Genomic DNA, 23723 nt, shown 5'->3' with positions numbered 1-23723 from the left:
TGGTATTGTTTGGAAGGGAAAAAATGTCACTGAGGGTGGCTTTCAATAAAGGTTGCATGCATAAGTAACAGAATCAAGGTAAAGACCCAAAAAATTCTGCATTTGCGTCCTTTGTTTTCTCAAAATGTAGAGTAGCCACGAACTTGGCTCAAATATCCACAGATTAGTCGACTACATTCATCATCATCATCATCATCATCATCATCATCATCATCCTTCGGCTGCAGAGGAGGCGACTACAAGCTTCTTCCATTTACTGCGATCTTGAGCAAGTGTTGCGATTTGGTCCGGTCGCAGTATGCCTCCACTATCTCCAAGCAGGCTTTGAACATACGTTAGTCCCATCCATAGGGTGGTGTATAAAGGACATATTATTTCACAGGGTCATCGTCTGGCATGCAGAGTATGTGCCCAAGGAACTTGAGCTGCCGACTACATTACCAATAAAAAAAAATCCCATTTTTTTGTCTTCAGTTCTCTATGATTAAAAAAGGAAATAAATCGGCATCATTTTCCCGCTCTCCCCCATCCCCCTCCCTCCCCTTCCCAAATCCGCCAGTGGGTAGTCCATACATGTATTTCCTTAGATGACACCGCCCTATAGATACCATACGTCTTAGAACGAAGACTAAGGCCGCATCCAAATATCTTTGTCTAACCATGGAGGACGAAAAGTGTGGCAGACACGGAAATGCAGATTGAACGTTTTCAAACGTTCCATTTTAATCAGCTTTTCTGCTACCAGACAAGCAGATTGGACGTTTAAGAATAAGTCTACATTATTTTCTGCTTGTCTGCTATTCTGATATATGAAAAGCAGATTTCGCTCCTGTTGCTGGCGAGCGTTCTCGAGGTTCCAATATACATGTAGATTTTACTCAGGTGGTCGAAAAAAATGTGGACATCACCGTTCCCTTCCTTTCATGATCCAAGGCAGCAGAACCGATCCAACGTTTTGGCAGCAACTGATTTCCAACCGTTTTTCGGCCACCAGAAAAGTAGATTTGATGCTACCCGAAAAAAAGGGTCATTTATTGCCGAAACTTCGCCTTTAATTAGGCCTACTAAGTATAGGCCTTCACAGGCACGTTCTCTGACCTGAGACTTGGGGTCGGGGAGGGTTTTGTCAAACCCCAAAGTAAAGTGTTTGCATATTGTGAACACATTATCATGAAGTGCTTATATTAGGCAGTTTTATCCCCCTGGCTGTAAGCCGGAGGGGGATATTGCGATAGCGTATTCCTTGGTGTGTAAGGGTTGGTAGGCATTACATTCACTGTGTGTGGACTTCCGAACAAAAGAACCAGGTAGCGGCGACGTTGTGTGGACTTGGGCAAGTCCACACAGTGTTTTTCCCCATTTCCGGAAAACAGGTTTTTGGGTTAGGTTTATCTGTGGCAGAATGAAGAGAAACACTATAGGGAACCACAGGAAAAAAATTGAGTTTTCACAGTTTATGTAAAGTTATTTTTTGTACCGAGTTTTCTCAACTACACGAAAACAAAGGAATGTCCACATAGCGTATGTAAAACAAACGTGTGTGCATGTTTTATGGCACACTGCGGTATTTTCGTATAGGCCCCCGAATTTTTCGTAGGCCCTAGGCTCAGTGCTAATTACTGTGCCTATTGTATAATCCGGGCCTGTTTTTTCCACTCAAACTTAATATAGGTTTTTCCGGCAAATTTCCTAATCATTTTCATGAGACCTATCATTCATTCCATTTCGCGTGATTTTTACACGTGATCAAACTTTCTTTTTCATTTTTGGGGCATTCAATTCAATTTTTAGGCAGCCAAGATTTTGCTCTGAATGTTCGTTTTCGTTTTGGGGCATTCTAGTTCGTTTTGGTGCATTTGAGACTTAATTTGTAGCCGATTCTTAAATTGAAGTCTTTGCAACCTTTTGACGGTTGACGTATTCAAATTAGCGAACGTTGGTGCGCTCAACGTAAGTGCTTTTCGTTTCTTAAGTTCGTTTATGGGCAATCACTTTCATCGTTTGGTCATTCAAATTAATAAGATTGGTAAACGGTCGAGTTGGTTCGAGTCGAGTTGGCAAACGCCCGGTCGAGTTGACTGTAATCCTTTTTAATTGATATGTTTTCCTATTTTCCTCTGAGGTTCGTTTTCCCGGCCCAAAAAATCTTGGTGACTGTAAATTTCCAGTGTCACAAATTAACTGACATGAGGGATACAAGATGTAACGAAATAACGAAATGAAAAGGGCTAAGATAGCCCAATTTCTTTTTCACTGTTGATCTGTTCTACGTGTTTAAACGTTTGAGCAAGGGGCACATCTTGACGTTGACGATTTCTTGACGTGAAAAGACATCGGGACATGTATGTTTGGCAATAGTTGTACCATCAGGAAGTCAGGAACGCTCTTTGGTAATTTCTGACATGTTTTCTGGCCTATGTTCTGACCGAACACTTATTTAAAGGCCCACGCAAAGTAATTTTTTCAATGCAAACCTTGAAAATACATCTTTGTGTCACATGTAACCTTATTTTCAAGTTTTATTTTTCCATTTCAGTTGGTGCCTTCTCCGTTGTCATGCTAATGCAAATTTCCATATTTATGAGCATATTTATAAGCAAAACTTTGATGTCATTCCGGGCAGATTAAATGCCTATTTCCGCACAAAAAGTTGCTAGCATTTTGGATATTTTGCTGTCGTACACTTTTGCTTTTCTCTCAGTCAGTACATGGCAGTAAGCCATTAATGAGCAACCTTTTCTCACAATTGTTTCAATTAGGAAATTGTGGGTGAATAATTTGAAAGAAAACCCCTAAACTGAACAGTGTCTGAAATGACATCACAGCAACAGCACGCTCAGTAGTCCGGAAAAGCATGGATATCTTAAATGTTAAAAGAAGTGCACTTTGCAATAAGATTAACCAAAAAAAAAAAGATGTAAAATGTGTAGTTTTCATACATTTCAGAATTCTGTAGTAGAAAGTTGCACAAAATGTATTCCTGAGAAAAATTCATTGCACGGACCCTTTAATTAAGAAAGAGAGGTTTGCATTTACGAATTGAATACATTAGATATGATTGACGCCCAGATATTTCAGAATTTTACATGCAGGAAGTCTTAAAATAATGATGCTTGACAAATGTGAAATATGTTTGCCCATTAATGAAAAGGAATGCCCGATCAACCCCTTACGACTGGTTCAGACGAAATTGAATGAACAACGCGATACGAAGTTGGTAACATAGCTATTTTACCTAATTCGGGGTGCTCCGGAAATGATGGTTACCAAGCTGGATTTTTAGTAGAAATATGCCTAATTTGCATAATCTTTAATACCTATCGACTGTGTAATATATTGTTCCCCATATTTTGGTATGCTCTTATTATTATTTTTTGGAAAAGTTTATTTGGTGATTATACTTACACTTCCTTACTTCAATAGCATTTTCTAAGAAAGTGACTGAATAATTATGAGGCAAATTAGCCTGGCATCATGATTTCCACTAAAAATCCAGCTTGGTGGCCATCATTTTCGGATTTAGCACCCAAAAATTGGGTAAAATTGCTATGTTACCAACTTCTACTCGAAAATGCCTCTTTATGTAACATTTTTTGAAATATCGCCTAAGACTATTGTGAACCCACGCCCTGCACTATTCCCCGCCTGCGAGAGCTAGAGCTAGAGCTAGCTGCTGCAGCCAATGATCGAATTGTTGTGTAGAAATAGCTATCAATAACTAAACGTCCGTGGATTTTTTGTTTTGGATGTCCCATTCAAAAGTGAATAATTTTTTTATTGCTAGGAAAAGTATTGAAACAAATAATAACATGTTTTTCGAGTTCAAACCCGAGGCTGACAACAATGTTTATGTACATACACAGTCAGTAAGCGCAGCGCGCGCGGTGCACACAGGGCGCCACCACTTGATCATTCATATCGTCAAAGTAGGTCAACACCGGCGAAGTATTGTGAGTTTTCAATTCAGAGTTTGTTTTTAACGCACTTAATTACATTGAAATGTTTGATTAACAAGGAGTTCTCAGGTCTGTAGAAACAAATGGATATTCTAGTCTGACATGTCATGCCTGTCACGCGATTTTCAACCATAAAACTAAAATTTACTAGTTAAAAGGCCCTTTTTTTGGCGGGGGGGGGGGGGGGGGCGGGGGCGGGGGAGGGGCTGGTGCGGTGGTAGCCCCATAAATGTGGCCTATTTACTGGACTGCCTCCAAACATAGGCCACACATCCACATGTACAAAAATCGTGTCGACGGAGCCAAATTTTGATTTTCACATTTAGGCTTAGTTTGTAGGTTTTTTTTGCTTTAGAAGCATACTCACCCTCTTTATAGGCTAATCAGAAAGTGCTGCCTTTTTCAGATGTATATTTTTCGTGAAATTTCCAGATTCATTTTTACACGTTTGCGTATCAAAATTTCAACATGAAATTTCACAAAAATTAGACATCTGAAAAAGGCAGCACTTTCTGATTAGCCTGTAAAGAGGGTGAGTATGCTTCTAAAGCAAAAAAACCCTACAAACTAAGCCTAAATGTGAAAATCAAAATTTGGCTCCGTCGACACGATTTTTGTACATGTGGATGTGTGGCCTATGTTTGGAGGCAGTCCAGTAAATAGGCCACATTTATGGGGCTAGTGCGGTGGTGTTCTGAGCAGCTGGGGTGAGGTGGATTCCGCTCCCTTCTGATCTCGGAAATGCAGTGACAGATTTTCATGAATTTTGATACATTAGTAGTGGAATATGGGTAATCCTTACCTTTAGGACCCCTTTCCTATATAAGGTTAAACACTCACCAAAACAGCTGACTAAATGACACTCAAAAGTGACATTCTGATATTTCTTGGCACATTTGAACATTTGGCAATGACACCTCTTGAATATCAGCAGGTTTAATTTTGTAGAAAGAGGGCAGGGCTTTGATTTATGAGGGGTAAAAGACGGCAATGACAAACAGAAAATATATTAAAAAAGCAAGATGGCGAACTGCCAAAAATGTAGGAAAGTCACATTTTCTTTGAAAGTGCTTTCAAAATTACAACTAACATGAGTTTATCTGAAGTAAAAAGACTGCTCTAGCCTGCAAAAGTCACTTTGGTACTGGACAGTCATCTGCAAAAGTCAGTTTTGAACAGAACTCGTACAAAATAGAGGTGTCCTAAAAGTAAGGATTACCGGAATATGCCTATCTAGTACTAGCTAGCCCTAGTCTATGGCCCGCGCACCACTGAGTAGACTCTACATGCTGGGCCACACGGATATTGCTTCCCAAAGTTGAGGATTTGAAAATAATTTTTTTTTATTGCAATCATTCCACTCAGAAGGTTGGTTCACTTACCCGTACCTCTCAATATTCCCCCCAAAATTAGGACTTCCCCGTGCTTCCTTCTGGTGAAATTCGTCTCTTAAAAAAAAAAAAATTGTCAACTCGAAGTGGAAGGTCATGACAGGCAGCTCGCCCAGTATAAGTAGTCTAATTTTCTGACCAAAATATTTCCCTTTCTTTGACGTATATATACATGAAGGGCATTGCACCCAGGATATCATATCCGGAAAAAAACATCGCATAGGCCTACGCCATTAGAGCAGCCAGCCAATCACAGTGCTGCGCACCTCGATTCAGCATAAATAATCAAGATGCGCGCACTGTGATTGGCTAGTTGTTCTGATCCGGCGTGCAATTTTTTTTTTTCAGATATGATATGACCATAACCAGGCGCAGTGCCCTTCACGTGTCTACATTAAATAAAAGACAGGGAAATATTTTGGTCGGAGAACCAGACTTCTACTCGGCGAACTGCCTGTCATGAACTTTCACTTCGGTTGACAAATTAATATTTTAAAAGAAACGAATTTCACCAGAAGGAAGCACGGGGAAGTCCTAATTTGGGGGGAATATTGAGAGGTTCGGGTAAGTGAACCCACCTTCAGAGTATGAGTTGGAATGATTGCAAAAAAAATTGTGTTTTTTTTATTTCAAATCCTCAACTTTGGGAAGCAATATCCGTATGGCCCAACATGTAGAGTCTACTCAGTGTGGGCCATAGACTACAATGTAGGGCTAGTACTAACTTGAGTAACATCCGGCTGACATGTGAGTTCCTGATGAGCATATCAGCTGGATGTTACTCAAGCTACCTATATCTACATAGCTTGAGTAACTCCAGCTGAAATGCTCATTGGGAATTCACACGTAACGCTGGAGACATAACTACGGCGTGAGAGTGTGGTCTTAAGAGACCCTTCCAGAATGATCTCCCAAAAATTGTCCTTTTTCACCTCTATTATCGCACCCCAGATTCCATTTACATTCAGCAGTCATTCACGAAGCTAATGATCGACTTAAATGAAACAGAACAAAAAACCCTAAAATGTGAAAAATTTTGATGATTTCGGCGGCTTTTGTTCCAACGGCTGTCGTCCATCTTATTTGGTTAATTATGCAAATGAAATGCATCACGGGATGATTATCGAAAAAAAATTGCGCGATGTATGCGGGTACCATACTGCTTTCAGGCGCCGCTAGTGGGCTCAATTTTCGTCTGGTGTGTTGTTGTGGAAAGCAGTCTCGGAGAGCAAGACAACGACTGCTTTCCATATTCCCCATATTGAGTCATGTTTCCAGGTCCACACATGTACACTCGCTTCATTTATTGTTTTACTGGACCAACTCACGTGCGATATGTTATTTGGAAATAACAGCATAAACCAAAGGAGTGGAGAAGAATGGTTTATTTGCCGACTTTATATAAATTCTTAGTTGACACATAACATTATTTGAAAGGGAACCCTACCCCTCATCTGCCTGATTTGTGCCTAATTTCAGGACACCACATTCTTTTAATTAAAATTCAATTTCAGGTGCTTTTCACAAGGGGTCAGTAGCAAGCGTTATTAAGGTAATAGTGGTATTCACTGAGTCAATATGAAGCTTGTTGACGAAGAGGTTTGGCAAATCTGCATGGGAAGAGTCACGACACATTATAGTTTGCCATGTTAGGGAACTCCACAATACCAGTTTTTTATGTAATACAATGTACAATGGATGACATTTTATCTCAGGTGAAGCAATAACTGAACTGTGGTTGTATACTGTTGTTATTTACAGAGAACATGTTGTCTGTAGCACGAAGGTCTCACTCGAAATGGGCAAGCATTCTTCGAGTGACTGCCAGCTCTTGTATGTTGGCACCGGAGGGCGTCCCACGGCGTCAGCTGGCTGAGACAGGACAGTGCCTCGTCTACAATCAGCCCCTTTCTGGGACTGACGTTCCTCGATCAGGGGGTATAGCAACCATGTTTAGACTTCCGTATCAGAAGACTGCTGAAGGTTAGCCTAATAATAACATAAACCATTTAAAATATGTTTGCACTCGATTTTTTTTTTTTTTTTGGGGGGGGGGGGTTAACCATGGGTTAAAGTTGCTTAACCATTGAAATAAGTCGGCTTTCAACAGTTTTTTGCCCAAAGTTGTCTTGAAATGAAAAAAAAAGGCTGATGTAGTTGCTACATTTGTGTACCTTTACTTGTATACATGGTATACGCATACCAAAACAGGGTGTCCAAAATTGCCTACAGGGTGTCCAAAAGACGCCCATCCAGACACAATTCTGACAAAGGCAATGGTCAGTTTAATTGAGCTGCTGAACAAAATCGAAATAGTCCAACTGAAGTTAGCATGTTCACTGTGTACTTCTATACAGTCTCAAATGAAACAGACTACAGCTGTACAACAAAAATCGTGAACTCACATGAGGCAACAGTTGCAGTCCAGTCAGTACAAGTCATCACAACTCATCACAAGTTGTCACATGCCATCACAAGTCATTACAAGTCATCACAAGTCACCACAAGTCACCACAAGTCACCACAAGTCATCACAAATCACCACAAGTACTACAAGTCATCACAAGTCATCACAAGTCATCACAAGTCATCACAAGTCACCACAAGTCACCACAAGTCACCACAAGTCACCACAAGTCATCACAAATCACCACAAGTACTACAAGTCACCACAAGTCATCACAAGTCATCCCAAGTCACCACAAGTCATCACAAGTCACCACAAGTACTACAAGTCATCACAAGTCATCACAAGTCACCACAAATCACCACAAGTCATCACAAATCACCACAAGTACTACAAGTCATCATAAGTCATCACAAGTCATCACAAGTCATCACAAATCACCACAAGTCACCACAAGTCACCACAAGTCACCACAAGTCACCACAAGTCATCAAAAATCACCAAAAGTACTACAAGTCATCACAAGTCACCACAAGTCACCACAAGTCACCACAAGTCACCACAAGTCATCACAAATCACCACAAGTACTACAAGTCATTAAGTCATCACAAGTCATCACAAGTCACCACAAGTCACCACAAGTCATCACAAGTCACCACAAGTACTACAAGTCACCACAAGTCACCACAAGTCATCCCAAGTCGCCACAAGTCATCACAAGTCACCACAAGTACTACAAGTCATCACAAGTCATCACAAGTCATCACAAGTCACCACAAGTCACCACAAGTCACCACAAGTCACCACAAGTCATCACAAATCACCACAAGTCACCACAAGTCATCACAAGTCACCACAAGTCATCACAACTCATCACAAGTCATCACAAGTCACCACAAGTCATCACAACTCATCACAAGTCACCACAAGTCACCACAAGTCACCACAAGTCATCAAAAATCACCAAAAGTACTACAAGTCATCACAAGTCACCACAAGTCACCACAAGTCATCAAAAATCACCACAAGTACTACAAGTCATTAAGTCATCACAAGTCATCACAAGTCACCACAAGTCACCACAAGTCATCACAAGTCACCACAAGTACTACAAGTCACCACAAGTCACCACAAGTCATCCCAAGTCGCCACAAGTCATCACAAGTCACCACAAGTACTACAAGTCATCACAAGTCATCACAAGTCATCACAAGTCACCACAAGTCACCACAAGTCACCACAAGTCATCACAAATCACCACAAGTACTACAAGTCACCACAAGTCACCACAAGTCATCCCAAGTCACCACAAGTCACCACAAGTCACCACAAGTCACCACAAGTCATCACAAGTCATCACAAGTCGCCACAAGTCATCAAATAAAGTCATCAAAAGTCATCAAAAGTCACCCAGTCTTGAGTCAGTTACAAGCTATTCAAATGAACTGTGACAAAGGCATTCATGGCTAGTAATAAATATTCATAAATTTATACCTTAGACAGTTTACCCATTCCTATTGGTCGAGAGTTCGTCATGTGGCCGGTCTTAAGCGGTTAATAAAACACCGGCTGGCTGGTCTTAAACACCAGTCAGTCAGCATTTCATAGTCCCAATTTCAAACTACACCGACACAGCTGTGTTCTGTACCACATCAGGCAGTATGTGCCATGCGCGCAATCCGCGCACCAAACTCCATATAAGGAGTTGTTTACGACTAGTCGCGAGAGGCACATACCATAACATAGCTAGAAGGGTGTTTAATAAAACATGAAGTAAAATTGTTGAACAAAATCGTTGGAAATTTATATTGTTTGACTTGACCCAAAAGGTATTTATAAATTGGAATAAACACATGCTTGGCCGGTATTAAACAAGTCCGTTTAAGACCGGCTAGGGGCCTGGTCGCCTATAATATCCCTCGCCGCGTCCATCCCCCAGCCGGTCTTGAACAGACTTGTTTAAAACCGGCCAAGCACACATTTATTCCCTTGATAATTTGTGGGGCTAATTATTCTTCCATTTGAGAAGATGAAGGACGTAGCTACAGCATAGTCGAGCCGGAGGCATGTAAAGATGCCTAGTTTTCATTCCCTGTTAGGCCAAACAAATTAAATAATCGGTCTCTGGTCAGACTGAAGTTCCGGAATTGATGCGGCGACGCGGGTTTTTTTTTTTTTTTGGTGGCTTTTTTTTTTTAAAGCTTGAATTGCACAGACAAGGTGGGTACTATTTTGCTTTTTTTGTGTCCTCATTATACATTGGTGTCCTCCATAATTTGCCTTGGTGCCCTTTATCATTTGCCTTGGTGCAATTTCCCCATTCCTTGGTGCTCCTTGGTACAAAAATTTGAGGAGGTGCGGCAATAGAGGGCGCTGTTGTAACTTCCGTGTTAATTTGGAAAAAAAAAAAGTTGACGCGCATGATTAAAATCGACGCGCGCGCTGATCAGAGACCAAGTATTTTTTTTTTTGGCCTTACTTACTTGTGACTCTTCTTGTGATCAACTTTTGATTTGACATGCTGACGTTTGCCAAAAAAACAAATTCTGCTTCCGGTTTCCTTACCGGTACCTACCCTATTCTGACAGCCCCTACCCTAATTTTGTTTATGGGGAAAAATGAGGGGAAAAAACACCTAAAACCATCAATTACTACCTTTCACCCTTGACTACACGCAGACGCCTCCATATGATCCTGCAAAAAGAATTTGCCAAAAACAAAGTAAAACAATTCCCTACCTACCTACCTACCCTGTTTTTGAATGCCATGTAATCGGAAGCAGAAGTATGTTTTTTTGGAAAAAATGTTGCAACCTGATGCCACTTCAGCGGTTGTGTACAAAGTCTATGGAGAGTCAAGACATTTACAAGTATTTCCCCGGCAACAAAATTGGAATTGTTTCTCAGTCCCAGATTCATGTCTTTTCAATATTTTTGCAATGACTGACCTTCATTGAGATGATATATGAAGAAACAAGTGGCGTCAGGTTGCAACATTTTTTTCCTCTTTTTTTTGGCCTGGGGTCTTAGACTGCATCTGTTGGCAAGCACTGTGAAATCAGATTGTTTAATCCATTGCTATGACGTCACACTATTGTTAAAAGTGTGGATTCGGAACTACGAATCTGTTACGCTGTCACAAAGTGTGGATTCGGAATGAAGAATCTTTAGTAAAGTGTGGATTCGGAATTACGAATCCACACTTTGAACACGTCGGACAATTGTTCTCTATAATGAGCATTAATAGGACCGTCTGCGTGAAAATTTCCTTCCAAAATTACCAATGCATCTTCCCTGTCAGATTCTCCGCCGTCACTGCAAAACCTACTTCGAGTCAGAAAGAAATCATCGTCTGAACTATCAATTTGTCAACGGAAGGAGCCGGGACAAATGTTGCAACCTGACGCCACTTTTTTTCTCCATATATCATCTCAATGAAGGGCATTCATTGCAAAAATGATGATAAGACATGAATCTGGGACTGAGAAATATTTCCAATTTTGTTAGGAAATACTTTTAAAAAAATCTTGACTCTCCATAGACTTTGTACACAATCGCGGAAGTGGCGTCAGGTTGCAACATTTATCCCAAGTCTTTTCATCTCCACTCACTGTTAATGCCAATACTTCTTTTGACGCAATGGTTTAAGTCGAAGAATACACTCGCAAGTGTGGATTCTTAATTTACGAATTCACTCGGCGCTTCGCGCCTCGTGAATTCTTAAATTTCGAATCCACACTTTCTTGTGTATTCTCCTTAACGTAATAGTGAGAACGATGCAGTATACATGACTATATTTTTGCTTTACTGAACGCAGGTCTGGATGCATGTTTTGTGGGTATCCCATTGGATATTGGAACCTCCAACAGATCAGGAACCAGGCTGGGCCCAAGACAGATCAGGACCGAGTCATGCCTAATCAGATCCTGCAACAGCCTAGGTAAGGCCACCATGCAGTCATATTTATACATTTGGAAGAAAAAACAATGGATGTAAACAGAATGCATAGCAGAGGGCAAATTTATGTTTTGGACATGTTTTAACCAACCTTTCACTCTTCCTGTCTGAACCAATTTTCTACATGCATGTGATGGCTCAAATTCTGTATAGTATATAAAGCTAATTTTTGTCCAAGCGGTTTTTATGTGTATTATTTCAGCCTCTGTGTATGTTCTGTCTTCTCACTACAATCATTTGTCAGGCGTGAACATTTCAAAAAGTGTGGTTCAGTTCCTGGCCCCGATGAAAGCAGTCTGCGAGAGGCCAAAAGTGAGAATCTTGATGGCCCAATCTTTTATTTAAAAACACCCCCAAATTAAACTGACATTACAAACTCTTAATTTCTCCCTCAACATATCCAGGTGCAGCACCCTATGAAAGTCTGCAGGTTGCCGACATTGGAGACGTCAGCATTAACCTCTATGACTTGAAGAAAGCTGTGTGCATGATTAAGGAAGCCTATTCCAAGATTCTGTTGACTGGCTGTAAACCCTTGACTCTTGGTGGGGACCACACGCTGTCTTATCCAGTGCTGCAGGCAATTAAGGTGATCACTGTACCCAAGATTTTAGAGAGAAGGGGGGGGGGGGGGGTCGTTTAGACACCCCATATGTTATGCACATAATTTATGATTTGAACTTTAGCAACTTGGACTTCCTGTTTTCTCTAAAGCCCTGTCCGCACTGGACTTTTTTGGGTAAAGCTTACCGAGACTATGGGTACTACTCTTCCCATTTTAAGTCCAGTGCGGACAGCCTAGGATGTTTTCCTCTGGGTTACTTTTCCTGAGTCCAGCTGTTACTTCTACTGGCAAACTGCTGCCCATAGTGGTGCGGCATAGCCCCAATATGCAAAAGGATTGTGCAGTTTGTGATAAAAGCATGTTGGTTCTTCATGCCATGAAGAACATTTTCAGATATGGAGGCATTTCATATCTGACCTCTGGTGACCTTTTAGAGGTCAATGAACTTTACATACTCTATTCATAATTTTTTTCTTCAAAACTTCACTTTCCTATGACCCAAGTCTATGTCATAGGTCTTCATACAATGAAAATAATGATCAGATGCAGGAACAATTCATATCTGATGTCTTGTGACCTTTGAGAGGTCAATGACCTTTGTAAACCTGTTTATACAGCTGTTTGTAAGATTTAATCTTTAAACCCCATCTTTTTCACGATTCATGTCTAAATGAAAGGTGTTCATGCTATAAAGAGAATTTTCAAATATAGGCCATTTCATATTCAACCTCTGGTGACCTTAGGAGAGGTCATGACCTTTGTAAAACCATAGCCTACCTATGGATATTAATAAGATTTACACAATTGTAAATGCCACTTTTCCATGACCCAAGTCTAAAACTTAACTCTTTGTGCCATGAAAAGAATTTCAGATGTGGGGACATCATATTTGACGTAGTGATACCCTTGGAGAGGTCAATGAACTTTGTATGTCTTAGTTGCCGTTATTTATCATATCAATCAAATTGTAATTTTTTCGCGACCCAAGCCTCAATAGTGCACGATATTGCACCTATTAGTTTACGGTCATGTTATGAATTCAGACCCACAAACAATTTTGAGGTGACTTCTGACCTCATTTCTCCTTGTTTTATTGGCAGATGCAATATGATGAGATTGGAATAGAAATCTGTGGGTCTGTTTGAAGCAGCAAAAGTGATCAAAATCTAAAGAAGGGTGCTTAATTAACAACTAACCTGGTGAAGTTTTTACTCAGTGAATGCTGTATATTCTGTGAAAAAAATATTCTAGGATCTCTATTTCAATTCAAAAGTTGCCGAGTCAGGTTTTGAATTGCGCCCGAAATCAGCGTCCGGGACACGATCTCATTCAGCCGATTGCAGCTACGTGATGTCACGCGTTGAACTAACCAATTAGCAATTGCGTGCATGTGCGTCCCTCATGTCAATGCATGTGCGCACCCATTCATGGCTTCGCCCAATTACAAATGAACTACTAACGGCAATTTCCAAAACTGCGACTTTAGACACATCTTTGGAGTTTACCTTCTTTTATTGTTTTCTTCAAAATGACAGCATGCTAGAAAAATAATCTCACAGGGAGTAATATATAGTGCCAATACTATCTTTAGACCAAGCATGTTTTTTCAACAATAATTTTGTCAGTTACTTTTTGGATAGCTGCAAATGATATACTCTACCTATAAGCAGAATCCTCGCATGCATTTCCACCTCTGACCTATCTGACCAGTGAGATTGTATCTCGGATGCTGAATTCAGGCCCAATTCAAAACATGATTCAGCAACTTTTGATTTGAAATCGAGATCCTAGAATGTAGTTTTTCTCAAAATATAAAGCTGAAGGTAAGCTGAAACTTCATCAGGCTAGTTGTTCATCAGCACCCTTCTTTAGATTTTGAGCACGTTTGTTGCTTCAAACAAAATGCACAGATTACAAATGATGTACTGTACCTTTAAGAGTTTTGCGGTAGCACCATGTTTCTCCTGTGGGTGCTGTAGGTGGTTCTAGTTTCCCAAGGACAATAGAGCGACACTGTTCAAAACACGGAGTCATATCAACCAGTTCTTTCCAGAAATGCATACGCAACTCACAATAGAGATGTATTGTGCTACTTCAAAACTACATTAAATTCACTGATTCTCCAACATACACACTCTCAACTGTCTCATTTGCCTTTGGAAGGGGAAGCATGGCAGAGTGGGCCTGGTGCATGTGGATGCCCACGGCGACACATCAGATGAGATGCTTGGAGAGAAAATTGCTCACGGGACACCCTTCCGCCGAGCAATTGAAGAAGATCTGGTCGACCCCAAGAAGATGATCCAGATTGGTTTGAGGGGACCTCAGTATACCCCGGATGACCATGAGTGGCAGAAAAACCAGGTAAACAGTCTTTGTTTTTTTTGGGGGGGGGGGGAGAGGGGTTTCATTTCTCCCTTAGAATTTTTGTGAGGATGTGGCCGAGGCTCAAATTGTGTTTGTTTAATTACAGGGAGGTTGGTTTTACTACACCACTCGAAGCAGTCAATATTTGTTTTATAACTCCTCACCCATACTATAGTCTGCTTCATTTTAAGAGAAAGCTGATTATGTACTTTTATTTTAATATGAAATTAGTTGAAAACTTACTTGAACTTTTCCAAACTGAATGTTTAAGCCCAGCTCTGTAGTTCAATTGGAACAATATGTGCAAAGAGCACACCCATATGCATGTGCACACATACACGTACATACAGGTTGCCATGTTGGTTGCTATGTGTATTGTACCTATTTCAGTCATTTTGTAGTCCTCTCAGCCAATGCACAGTAAGACAGTAAAAATAGCAAATGCCATGTGACTCGCTCTCGGCTAATCAAGATACAGAATCTGTGGGTGAGGTGTTGTAATTGGGCTTTTAAAATGCCACTCTCCGTTTTACAGGGAGTGCGCACTGTCCGTGTTGAAGAGTGCCACCACAAGTCACTCAACCCTCTCATGTCAGAGGTCAGACAGATGATGGGAGACATCCCTGTATACATCAGCTTTGATATTGATGGCATAGATCCAGGTTTTGCTCCAGGAACAGGTTAGTTGAAGGAACATTTTTTAAATTGAATACACAAATACGTGCGTACAAGTGTCTACCTGAAACAGCATCACCAAGTGTGCCATGATGTCCAGCCCTTCAAGGAAAAGTTTCTGTGACCTTTCAGATTGATGTGATATGTGATGAGGTGTTTTGTACTCTCACTGTATCGGGGCAGACAAAAGTCTTCGTTCAGTGTTAGCCAAATATTTAAATGTTTAACATGTTGACTACCGACTACGAATATATCGGTAGTGACAGTCGTACCGGATTTTGCCACTACGTGTATACCCGTAGTAAAGTAAAGGCTTTTGTATTATAAAGGCAAAAAAAAGTCTTCCGTTTCTGGTATGGAGCTTGCCCCAAAAGTTTTGCGGCAACGCGGCTTATTTTTGTTTTCTTCAAATGTCGGCTCATGTTGCAGATGACGCTTCGATCCACTTAAAACTCTCATAAATATCCTTCAGGGTGGAGCTTGAGGTGACCTCAGTAAGGCCATAAGGCTTGAGAATTCTGCACCCACTTACGATCTCAACAGACACGAACATTCTTCAGGAAATTTGGATGATCAAGACAAAAATCAGAGAAAACGTTAACATCAGACCATACACTGACATCGACATCGTGCATGTGCTGCCAAGGCTGGTCGTTAGTCTGCTCCCTTACATATTGCGCTAATTAAAAAGTGTTTACCGGTTCCAGATACACAACCATTGCTTGATCCCTCAGTTTGGCTTCCAGACGCACAATTACAAAATTACAACACCGCCTACAAATGGTGCCTGACTAAATTTAGTGCAAAATGTATGGGAGCCCAGAGAGACCACATAAAGCTTTTTCTCGCTCGTGACCCCATCTTAAAACATGTCAAAACTGTGCAGCAGCAGGATTCCAGTCCAACCAGTGAGTTTGGCGGTTTTGAGACATCATCTATTGAAAAAAAAAAACCTTTATAATTTTGCCGACGTGCACTCTATTGAATGGTTATGTTCAAATTATCAGAAGTTTGTTTGTTATTAAGTGTTGCCGGAGGATTTTGCAGGTTGAGGCAGTGGTCACCCCCCCCCAGGAACCATATTTTTTTTGCAGGATTGAGGTTGTGTGCAAATTTTACATGGAGGCGGTTGGAGGATTTGCAGGACTGATGTTACATCCTAGCAGAAATGCCAAGAGAGTTAGGGTTAAAATATAACAAACAAGTTGGAAATTTGTTGAAAGAAATGAATTGAAGCGCATGGACTGTACATCTTTAAAAGTGTATATGTCATATTTCTGGTACTTAGGAACCCCAGAAGTTGGCGGGCTGACCCCAATACAGGGAATGGAGATCATTCGGGGCTGTCGCGGACTGAACGTCATCGGAGGGGATCTGGTTGAAGTGAGTATCACGGGCCCTGTGCCAGTGTTGTAGTTGAAACCTTCCAGAGATCTTTCAAGGATTCATAATGTCCTAGCAGTTGTTGAAATTTTCAAATTAAAATACCTGTAAGTTTCATAATGAGCTGAAAGGGTGCCATTGTTTGAAGTAGAAATACTGATGTATTATTTTTGTTTTGAGTCAACATGGAAATTCAGGTGAAGATTTTTTGGTGGAGTTTGCTGGTGCTTGCCCGTTTCAAAACCGATTTTCCCATAAAAGACATTTGAGAAATGTTCTTGAGGGTACCAGTTGCACTTTTGTCTGATTAAGCTGAACTCATATTTAATTCTTGGCCGGTAGGTGTCGCCACCCTACGACCCGTTTGGCACCACGGCTCTGCTGGGTGCCAACCTGCTGTTTGAGATGCTGTGTGTGCTGCCTGGCGTCAAGTACCCGACCAAATGAGCAAAGTGTAGCTGTGTGGTAGCCTACTAACTGGACTGGTTGCTACATGCTGATTGGCTAATGGGAATTGAAGCAACTAATCCGCCATCTTGGATCCCCAAAACGTTACTCCGGGACTTTAATGTACATCGTTCTGCAGTTCAGGTTTTTACCACTTAAAACAATTCCCAAAATAATATTTTATTTAATGCTTATCAGTCCTGTAAGACTATAAAAAAGTAAAAAAAACCCATAATTTCTTGTCTGCATTAAAGTTTCAATGTGGTTTTTAATAATGCCAACTGATACATCAAATGAATATTTTAGTAATTAAGTCGATTATTATAATTAAGTCGAACTCACCTTTAAAAAAGTTGAAGCTGTTGTAAATTCTGAAACATATACAAGCTCCTGCCAGAGCTTAAACAAAAGTAAAAGAAAAAAACTTAATTTCTTGTCTTTTTGATAGTACCAATGTGTTTTTTAATAATTCCAACTGGTACATCAAATGATTATTTAAGTAATAAAAATTTAAGTCGAACTCACCATTAAAAAAAATTGAAGCTCTTGTAAATTCTGTGCAATACTGATTTAATAGATAAGATATTACGTATACAAAACCACCACAAGAATATTTGTAATATGTAAAATGACAATATTTATCAGAAATGAATTTTGTTATACAGTCTATGCAATACTGTCATTACTGTTTTAATTATACATGTAGTTTACAAATGACGTATACATGTAGCTATTAAATAGCTTCATGATTGTATCGATTAGATAAAGAGTTTGTATCTGAAATAATATTTGAGTATTCGCAATACTATTTTTAATGGCGAAATAAAATAGAAATGTTTGGAATAAGTTTCTACTGTGTTTTGTTTTAAAATTGTCGAGTGTGGCCAACAACAAAGCAGTGATGGATGACTGCATGTGATACACGCACTCATCATACATTAATTTGCCGCTTTTTAATAAATGTCTGCCCAAGTGCCATATTTTCAATGAGGAGCACTGATAAAATCCTACAATCAGGCAATTTATTAATTAAAAGTGTACAAATGCACCCTTCTCATTTCGGGGGAAACCGCTCCCATGTACGTCAAATTCTTGCATTTTGCTAGCGCATATTTTTATGGAATCTTTTTGGGGGGGCTAGACAATTTTTTTTTTGGGCCCCCCCCCCAGCCCCCCGTAGAACCGCCACTGCCTTGCCCCTCAGATGTGATTAGGTCAAATCCCTGTCTAGACCAGCTTTGCCCACATCCCGCCCTCTGTCTGCCTCCCTCTGCCGCCGCATACAGGCCTTCATCTCGACGATGTAGTAGAACCCAATCCCGAAGACTAACACGCCGGCCAGTACCGCTAGCTTGATCCAGACGCACAGGAAGTTACTGTAGGCGAAGGAGACGGTGAAGCCCAGGGACTCCCACAGCCGATAGTTGGAGAATGCTGCCTCTGGCTTGTCTGGGAAGAGTACACCGTACAAGGCTGCAAGGGAGAAGAAAACATATAAAACACAAAACAGTTATAATTAAGGGAAGCTACCTGCTTGTAGCTGGAACAGCAGCAACGCCAACAGACACACAGCAGAAGCACAGCAAGGGTCAGTGGCGAGACTTGGTTCATTTTACAGGTGGGCCCTTATTAGAGGAGCCTCTTTATCTGGAGGTGACACTAAAAGGATTTTCAATAATGAAAGCTCATTTTTTGCCTTCCCTAACATTTTAAGCACGATGGGGATTGGTGGAGGGGAGGGGGATGGACACAGGCCTCGAACGAGGGGCGAGGGCGCTTGCCCTAATCCCTCTTATTAGTAACGCCATTGGCAACAGACCACGTGTTTTTTTTCTTGTGAAGGAGATGAAGTTGTTCAGTGCAACTTTATCGGCGAAAACCAGTAAATAAATTGGCATATATAGGCCTACACTAATGACAAATATCCTGGACCAAGACCGTAATAGGTGCCATTTTCTTGGAGCTTCTGATGATATTCAGCACAAAAAAAATCTAGTTTATCAGTCGGAATGCACGTGATGTATAATGCACGTGACTGATTTAAATGTGTTTTTGTTTCCTTCTAAGAGCAGCTCCCTGGAATCGAGCCTAAAATAATTTTCTGCGGTATCGTTTACCGTTGATCTGCGTTTGCCAGATGGCGTCTGCTGCACCCCAGCACGCCGCAATGACGAAGCACACCGCCAGCTGATCCTTCGTTGGTACCCAGAACAGAAGCGTGAAGATCAGGCTCATTTGGACCACGGCGCCAAAAGTGAAGAGTGGTATCCGGCCCACGTGCTTGACTAGGCGACCAGACACGAGCGAGCAGACAGCGTCTGTCACACCGTAACATATCATGACGTACCCCACCCAACCTACACCAACAGTGCACGTTACGTAAGACTGAAATAAGAACATTAAGAAAGAGCAACATATTTCACGATAATTTTTTAATAAACGGTAACAACTGTATATAAAATATGAAGCAACCGCATAACAAGACAGTAACATGTAAATATACATTTCGAACAATAGGGCGAACAACATTGTAGCAGCAGACAACAGCAACATGCAGCTGTTGTCTGCTGCTACTGTTATGGGCAATAGCAGGCTGCATCGTAGAAGCAGCGAGTTACAACACAATGCATCCCCATATACGACCCTCCCCAGCCGAGGCCCTACAGTATTAGACCGACATGAGAACACTGCATGTTGGATAATTTTGTTCGTGTTTCAAAAGATCGCGTTATTTCAACAATTGTTTTTAGGTATACTGTGCAATTATCTTTTTATCTTTATATGCATATACCGAGTATCAACCGTAGATTTTTCGATATAACTTTTGTGGCCCTTTTCCTAGCTTTCGTATAGTGCAAATGGATCTGGTCCAGAGATTTTTGACTTTAGAATTTGGAGGCCTTATTTTTTTTTAAACAAAATTGAAACCGCTGCGGTCGGTGCGGCTAACACGCCGGTGCCGCTAATACGCCGACTTCAAATCTTAATTTGCAGGATGATTTTTGCGTGCTGCGGCTTATACTCCGCGCGGCCTATATTCCGAAAATTACGGTTTATAGGGGTCTGGACATCATTTAGATGACAGTTTTGTATTTTTTTACCCTTGCCACCTCCTGTTCATTTTATCGTATTTTTAATGTCAAAAGATGTAAATAAATACAAATAAAATAGATAAACCTATAAGAACAGAGCAACAGATTTCACAGTAACGGTGAAAAAAACACCAAGCAACATCAGTAGCCGGAATAGCCTAAATAAAATAAAATAACATTTAAACCACTGCCATATAATGTAAACATTGTGGTGGAAATTAGCAATTAACCAATACGTCAGCTGCAACTGCGATTGGCGCGGAACGGTATTTGCATCTCCACCTAGGGCAGCAGCAACATTGGCGAAAGCGGCAAGCAGTATTAACAATTGGCAAACTTCTCACCCGAGTAAAGTCTCCGGTAATGAACGCCTGTTCCAGCCCGCTGTAAATCGTCAGTGGAATCAGCAGCTGCATCCTGTAGTCTTTCATCAGTCGCACAGTGGCCATAAAGAGTTGGCAGGGATTCTCTGTTTGAGTTCGCTGGCTTGTTTTGAGTCTAAACGAAAGTATTTTGACAAGCATTATTATATCATTATTATTATTTAATTATCACAGCATTATTTAACAGTCCCGTGCCCAGTACATCGCAACGTAGTACAGTAACTATACTATCAACCCGATTCTCTACTCGGACTTCAACACAACTCCCGATTCTTCACCCATGTTTACGTTGCATACCTAGTGTGGACATTTCTTTGTTTTCGTGTAGTTAAGAAAACCTGTGAAAAACTCGTGTTACTCACACTGTTTAAACTCTTTCAATCCAACTTTTTGTCTATGATTTCCTTGAGTGTTTCTCATCATTTTGCGACGGATAAACCTAACAAAAATGCCTCTAAAAGTGTTTTCCAGAGAGGGGGAAACCTTGTGTGGACGTGGGCAAGTCCACGCAACATCGCTGCTACCTGGTTTATGGGGACATTTTTGTTCGGAAGTCCACTCAGTTTGGCCAAGGGCGGACCCAGAACACATTTTTTTTTTGGGGGGGGGGAGGGGCAAAAAAAATGTTGATCCCCAAAGAGTGGGTAAAACAATTATGGCGTGGGGTTCGGTGCCCGCTTAAGGGTCCCAACTTTTTTTTAGATTCTAGATGCTCTGTGGTGCGATCTGAGGCAATTTCTTTTGAGGAAAAGATGGTATTGTTGTACGCAGTGCCTGCCTTTATTGCAACGTCACTTGAAAAAAAAAATAACAACAAAAATAATGGGTTTATCATTTTTTTTGGGGGGGGGGGCATGGCCCCGTTGGCCCCCCGGATCCACCCTTGATTCTGGCCGCTGCAGCAAGAAACTTAACCCGCTTAACCTCATTTGTGGAAGTAATGTTAGAGGAGGAAATCACTAACTTGTCAAGAAATACTGAAACGACGAGCACGGCTGCTAGCCCACTTCCCAGGTAGATTCCCAACAGCATGTAGGTAACAGACCTCTGCGGAGACTCGCAATAACCGCTGCTATTGGATGTCACTGCAAAGTTAGAATACGGAAGTTGTAACTTTTTGATGAGGATCCTATCTACCGTCAAATAACTGTAACCAGCGCAATCTTTAAAGTCTTCATCACAATCGTCTACGTTTCCGTCGTCATTGTCACCATTTACAGCAAAAACACTTTTCTTCAGCAAAATCGTCATCATTTATGCTGTCGTCGGTTTTTTGGGTCGTTATCGTCATCATCGTCATCATTATCTTTATCGTAGTGGTTTGTCATCTGCATGTCATCATTGTTTTCGTTTGTCGACACTTTCGATCACAACAGAAAGGATATCAAGCCAGTTGCAACATTTCTATGCTTACCAGGGCAATCATTGGCGCCACAGACAAGCTCTCCCGTAGGTTCTGCTCCATCCTGTCGCAGGACCAAGGACGAGATAAGATTTCCAAGGACCTGGCTGGACTGAAAGAAGAGGAAGAATATCCCAAAGAAGCGATTGACCATGGCGTTGTCAGTGTTGCCAGTTATCTCGGCGTATCTCCGAGCAATGGTTGTCACGTAGGTGCTCTTCGAAGCCCAGAGAGGGGCGGCAGCAAGACCAACAAGTGCCGAAGTCGGGATGAGGGTGCCCCAGTCAGGATAGAAATTGGCGGCGATGTAGATCGAGTAGCAGAAGATACAGACCGACAGTGTCCACTTCATGCCTAGGAGGCGGATGACAACAGACGGGACAAAGATGGCGGAAACGACTAGTGTGGCATAAATGGTGCTCAGAGATGCCAGCCCCAGCCCAGCATCGCAATTGATGCTGCTCTGGAGGTTGGACAGCGCCTGGAAAGCAGTGAAGAGGAAGAGGAAGGCGAGGCAGATGATCAGAAGGTTCTTGTAGATGCGCCTGCTGCCCCAATCGGCGGAATCTCTGCTGATCCCACCGCTGCCACCATTTGGCTGTTGGTCGATATTCATTTTTTGAACAGCAGTGTCACCATCCTCCTCCATCCCAACAGATGCTATTGTATCTAGCTCCATCTTCTGATCCTCACCCATCTTGGTAGAGCACGGCCGGTACGGTTATCCGGTGATCGCAGACTCCAACCCGCTTTAGTCAGTGTCTTTGTTCAATTTTGTAATAAATAAAATATGTCAGTGAAAACAAATATATAAGAAAATAACCATTCGTGAATATCGAAAGCATGTTCATTCAAGCATGTTCCATTCTGTTATAATGAACGAGGCGAGGAGAACACATACACAAAAGACCCGCTGTACAGCAATGAGCAAAAGGCCCACTCCTAGTTTCGAAGATGAAAAAAGTAGCCTGTCGAGGAATTTTTTATTCTCCCAGTGTCTGAAATAGACCTATATCATGCTTCTACCATTTTAGTCATGTTCTCTGTATCCAAAAACAGTACCGAATGATAACGTTTTTGTGCAAAAAAGGAACCAGACTATTTTTCCCTCCAGACTCGCTTTGGTTACATTGATTTGAATTGGAAAAAAATCAAATGGCTGCAACATGATAATGGTCTATTGGGGGAACAGTGGTTCATGATCGATCTCCCTTACCTTTTTCGTAACCCTGAATACACACATGCAACTTAAAATAGTTCAAGCTACACCACGGGTTGACCCCATATTAATATCAAATCCACATACCATACTTGCATGCCATACTCACATTTTAGGTGCCGGTGCTGTGACTCCTGTAACCAAAAGTTGTATACCAGGAACATGAGGAAAACGTTTTACAGCAGGCTTCACTAGTTTCCAAGAAAGACTTTAACTGCAGTCAAATTGACTTACTTTGTTGTCGTTTTACTGCACTACAGTGTGATATGCTGGACTGTGGAATAGAGGGGCGCATAATGTCGAATTTACCTATCTTATCTCGGATGAGTGTTGTTTAACAATTGAGTACCTTCAGTACAAATATACAAGGGTCGAAGGTCCAGTGTTACATGGCCATAAAAACCCGGTAAATATAACTCCTAAAACATACGGCAGAGAACATAGGACCATCCGAATGAAAACAAGTGCAGACAATTTAC

At 41.3% G+C, this 23723-nt stretch overlaps 2 protein-coding genes across 2 annotated transcripts; one reads left to right on the top strand and one right to left on the bottom strand.

Annotated features, from left to right (window-relative positions):
* The first annotated feature begins 3869 nt into the window (after nt 1-3869).
* Nucleotides 3870-17817, top strand: LOC119723961 (guanidinobutyrase-like). Its single transcript, XM_038194883.1, has 8 exons — nt 3870-3952; nt 7109-7330; nt 11572-11694; nt 12116-12300; nt 14440-14640; nt 15179-15323; nt 16607-16701; nt 17044-17817. The coding sequence occupies exons 2-8, from the start codon at nt 7114-7116 to the stop codon at nt 17146-17148; spliced, it is 1071 nt and encodes a 356-aa protein (XP_038050811.1). The 5' UTR covers nt 3870-3952; nt 7109-7113; the 3' UTR covers nt 17149-17817.
* On the bottom strand, nt 17612-23554 carry LOC119723960 (protein unc-93 homolog A-like). The gene is made up of 6 exons (XM_038194882.1): nt 23354-23554; nt 22038-22787; nt 21588-21708; nt 20585-20738; nt 19266-19533; nt 17612-18621 (listed from the first exon to the last, which is right to left on the bottom strand). Exons 2-6 carry the CDS (start codon nt 22720-22722, stop codon nt 18359-18361), a joined length of 1491 nt encoding a protein of 496 aa, XP_038050810.1. The 5' UTR covers nt 22723-22787; nt 23354-23554; the 3' UTR covers nt 17612-18358.
* Between the last annotated feature and the right edge of the window lie 169 nt (nt 23555-23723).

This window comes from Patiria miniata, unplaced genomic scaffold, assembly GCF_015706575.1.
Source record: "Patiria miniata isolate m_02_andy unplaced genomic scaffold, ASM1570657v1 HiC_scaffold_17, whole genome shotgun sequence".
Lineage (NCBI taxonomy): Eukaryota > Metazoa > Echinodermata > Asteroidea > Valvatida > Asterinidae > Patiria > Patiria miniata.
Note: the sequence above shows the minus strand (reverse complement) of the source record. Positions and strands in the feature narration are given on the sequence as shown.

Excerpts from the sequence above, each read along its gene's own strand:
- LOC119723960 (XM_038194882.1), bottom strand. The coding sequence starts at position 22,722 with ATGGGTGAGGATCAGAAGATGGAGCTAGATACAATAGCATCTGTTGGG. Across the intron at positions 20,739-21,587 it reads GTTTCAGTATTTCTTGACAA|ACTCAAAACAAGCCAGCGAA; the intron begins GTTAGTGATTTC and ends ACTTTCGTTTAG. Across the intron at positions 19,534-20,584 it reads TTACCGGAGACTTTACTCGG|TCTTACGTAACGTGCACTGT; the intron begins GTGAGAAGTTTG and ends TTCTTATTTCAG.
- LOC119723961 (XM_038194883.1), top strand. The coding sequence starts at position 7,114 with ATGTTGTCTGTAGCACGAAGGTCTCACTCGAAATGGGCAAGCATTCTT. Across the intron at positions 11,695-12,115 it reads CAGATCCTGCAACAGCCTAG|GTGCAGCACCCTATGAAAGT; the intron begins GTAAGGCCACCA and ends CAACATATCCAG. Across the intron at positions 12,301-14,439 it reads CAGTGCTGCAGGCAATTAAG|GGGAAGCATGGCAGAGTGGG; the intron begins GTGATCACTGTA and ends TGCCTTTGGAAG.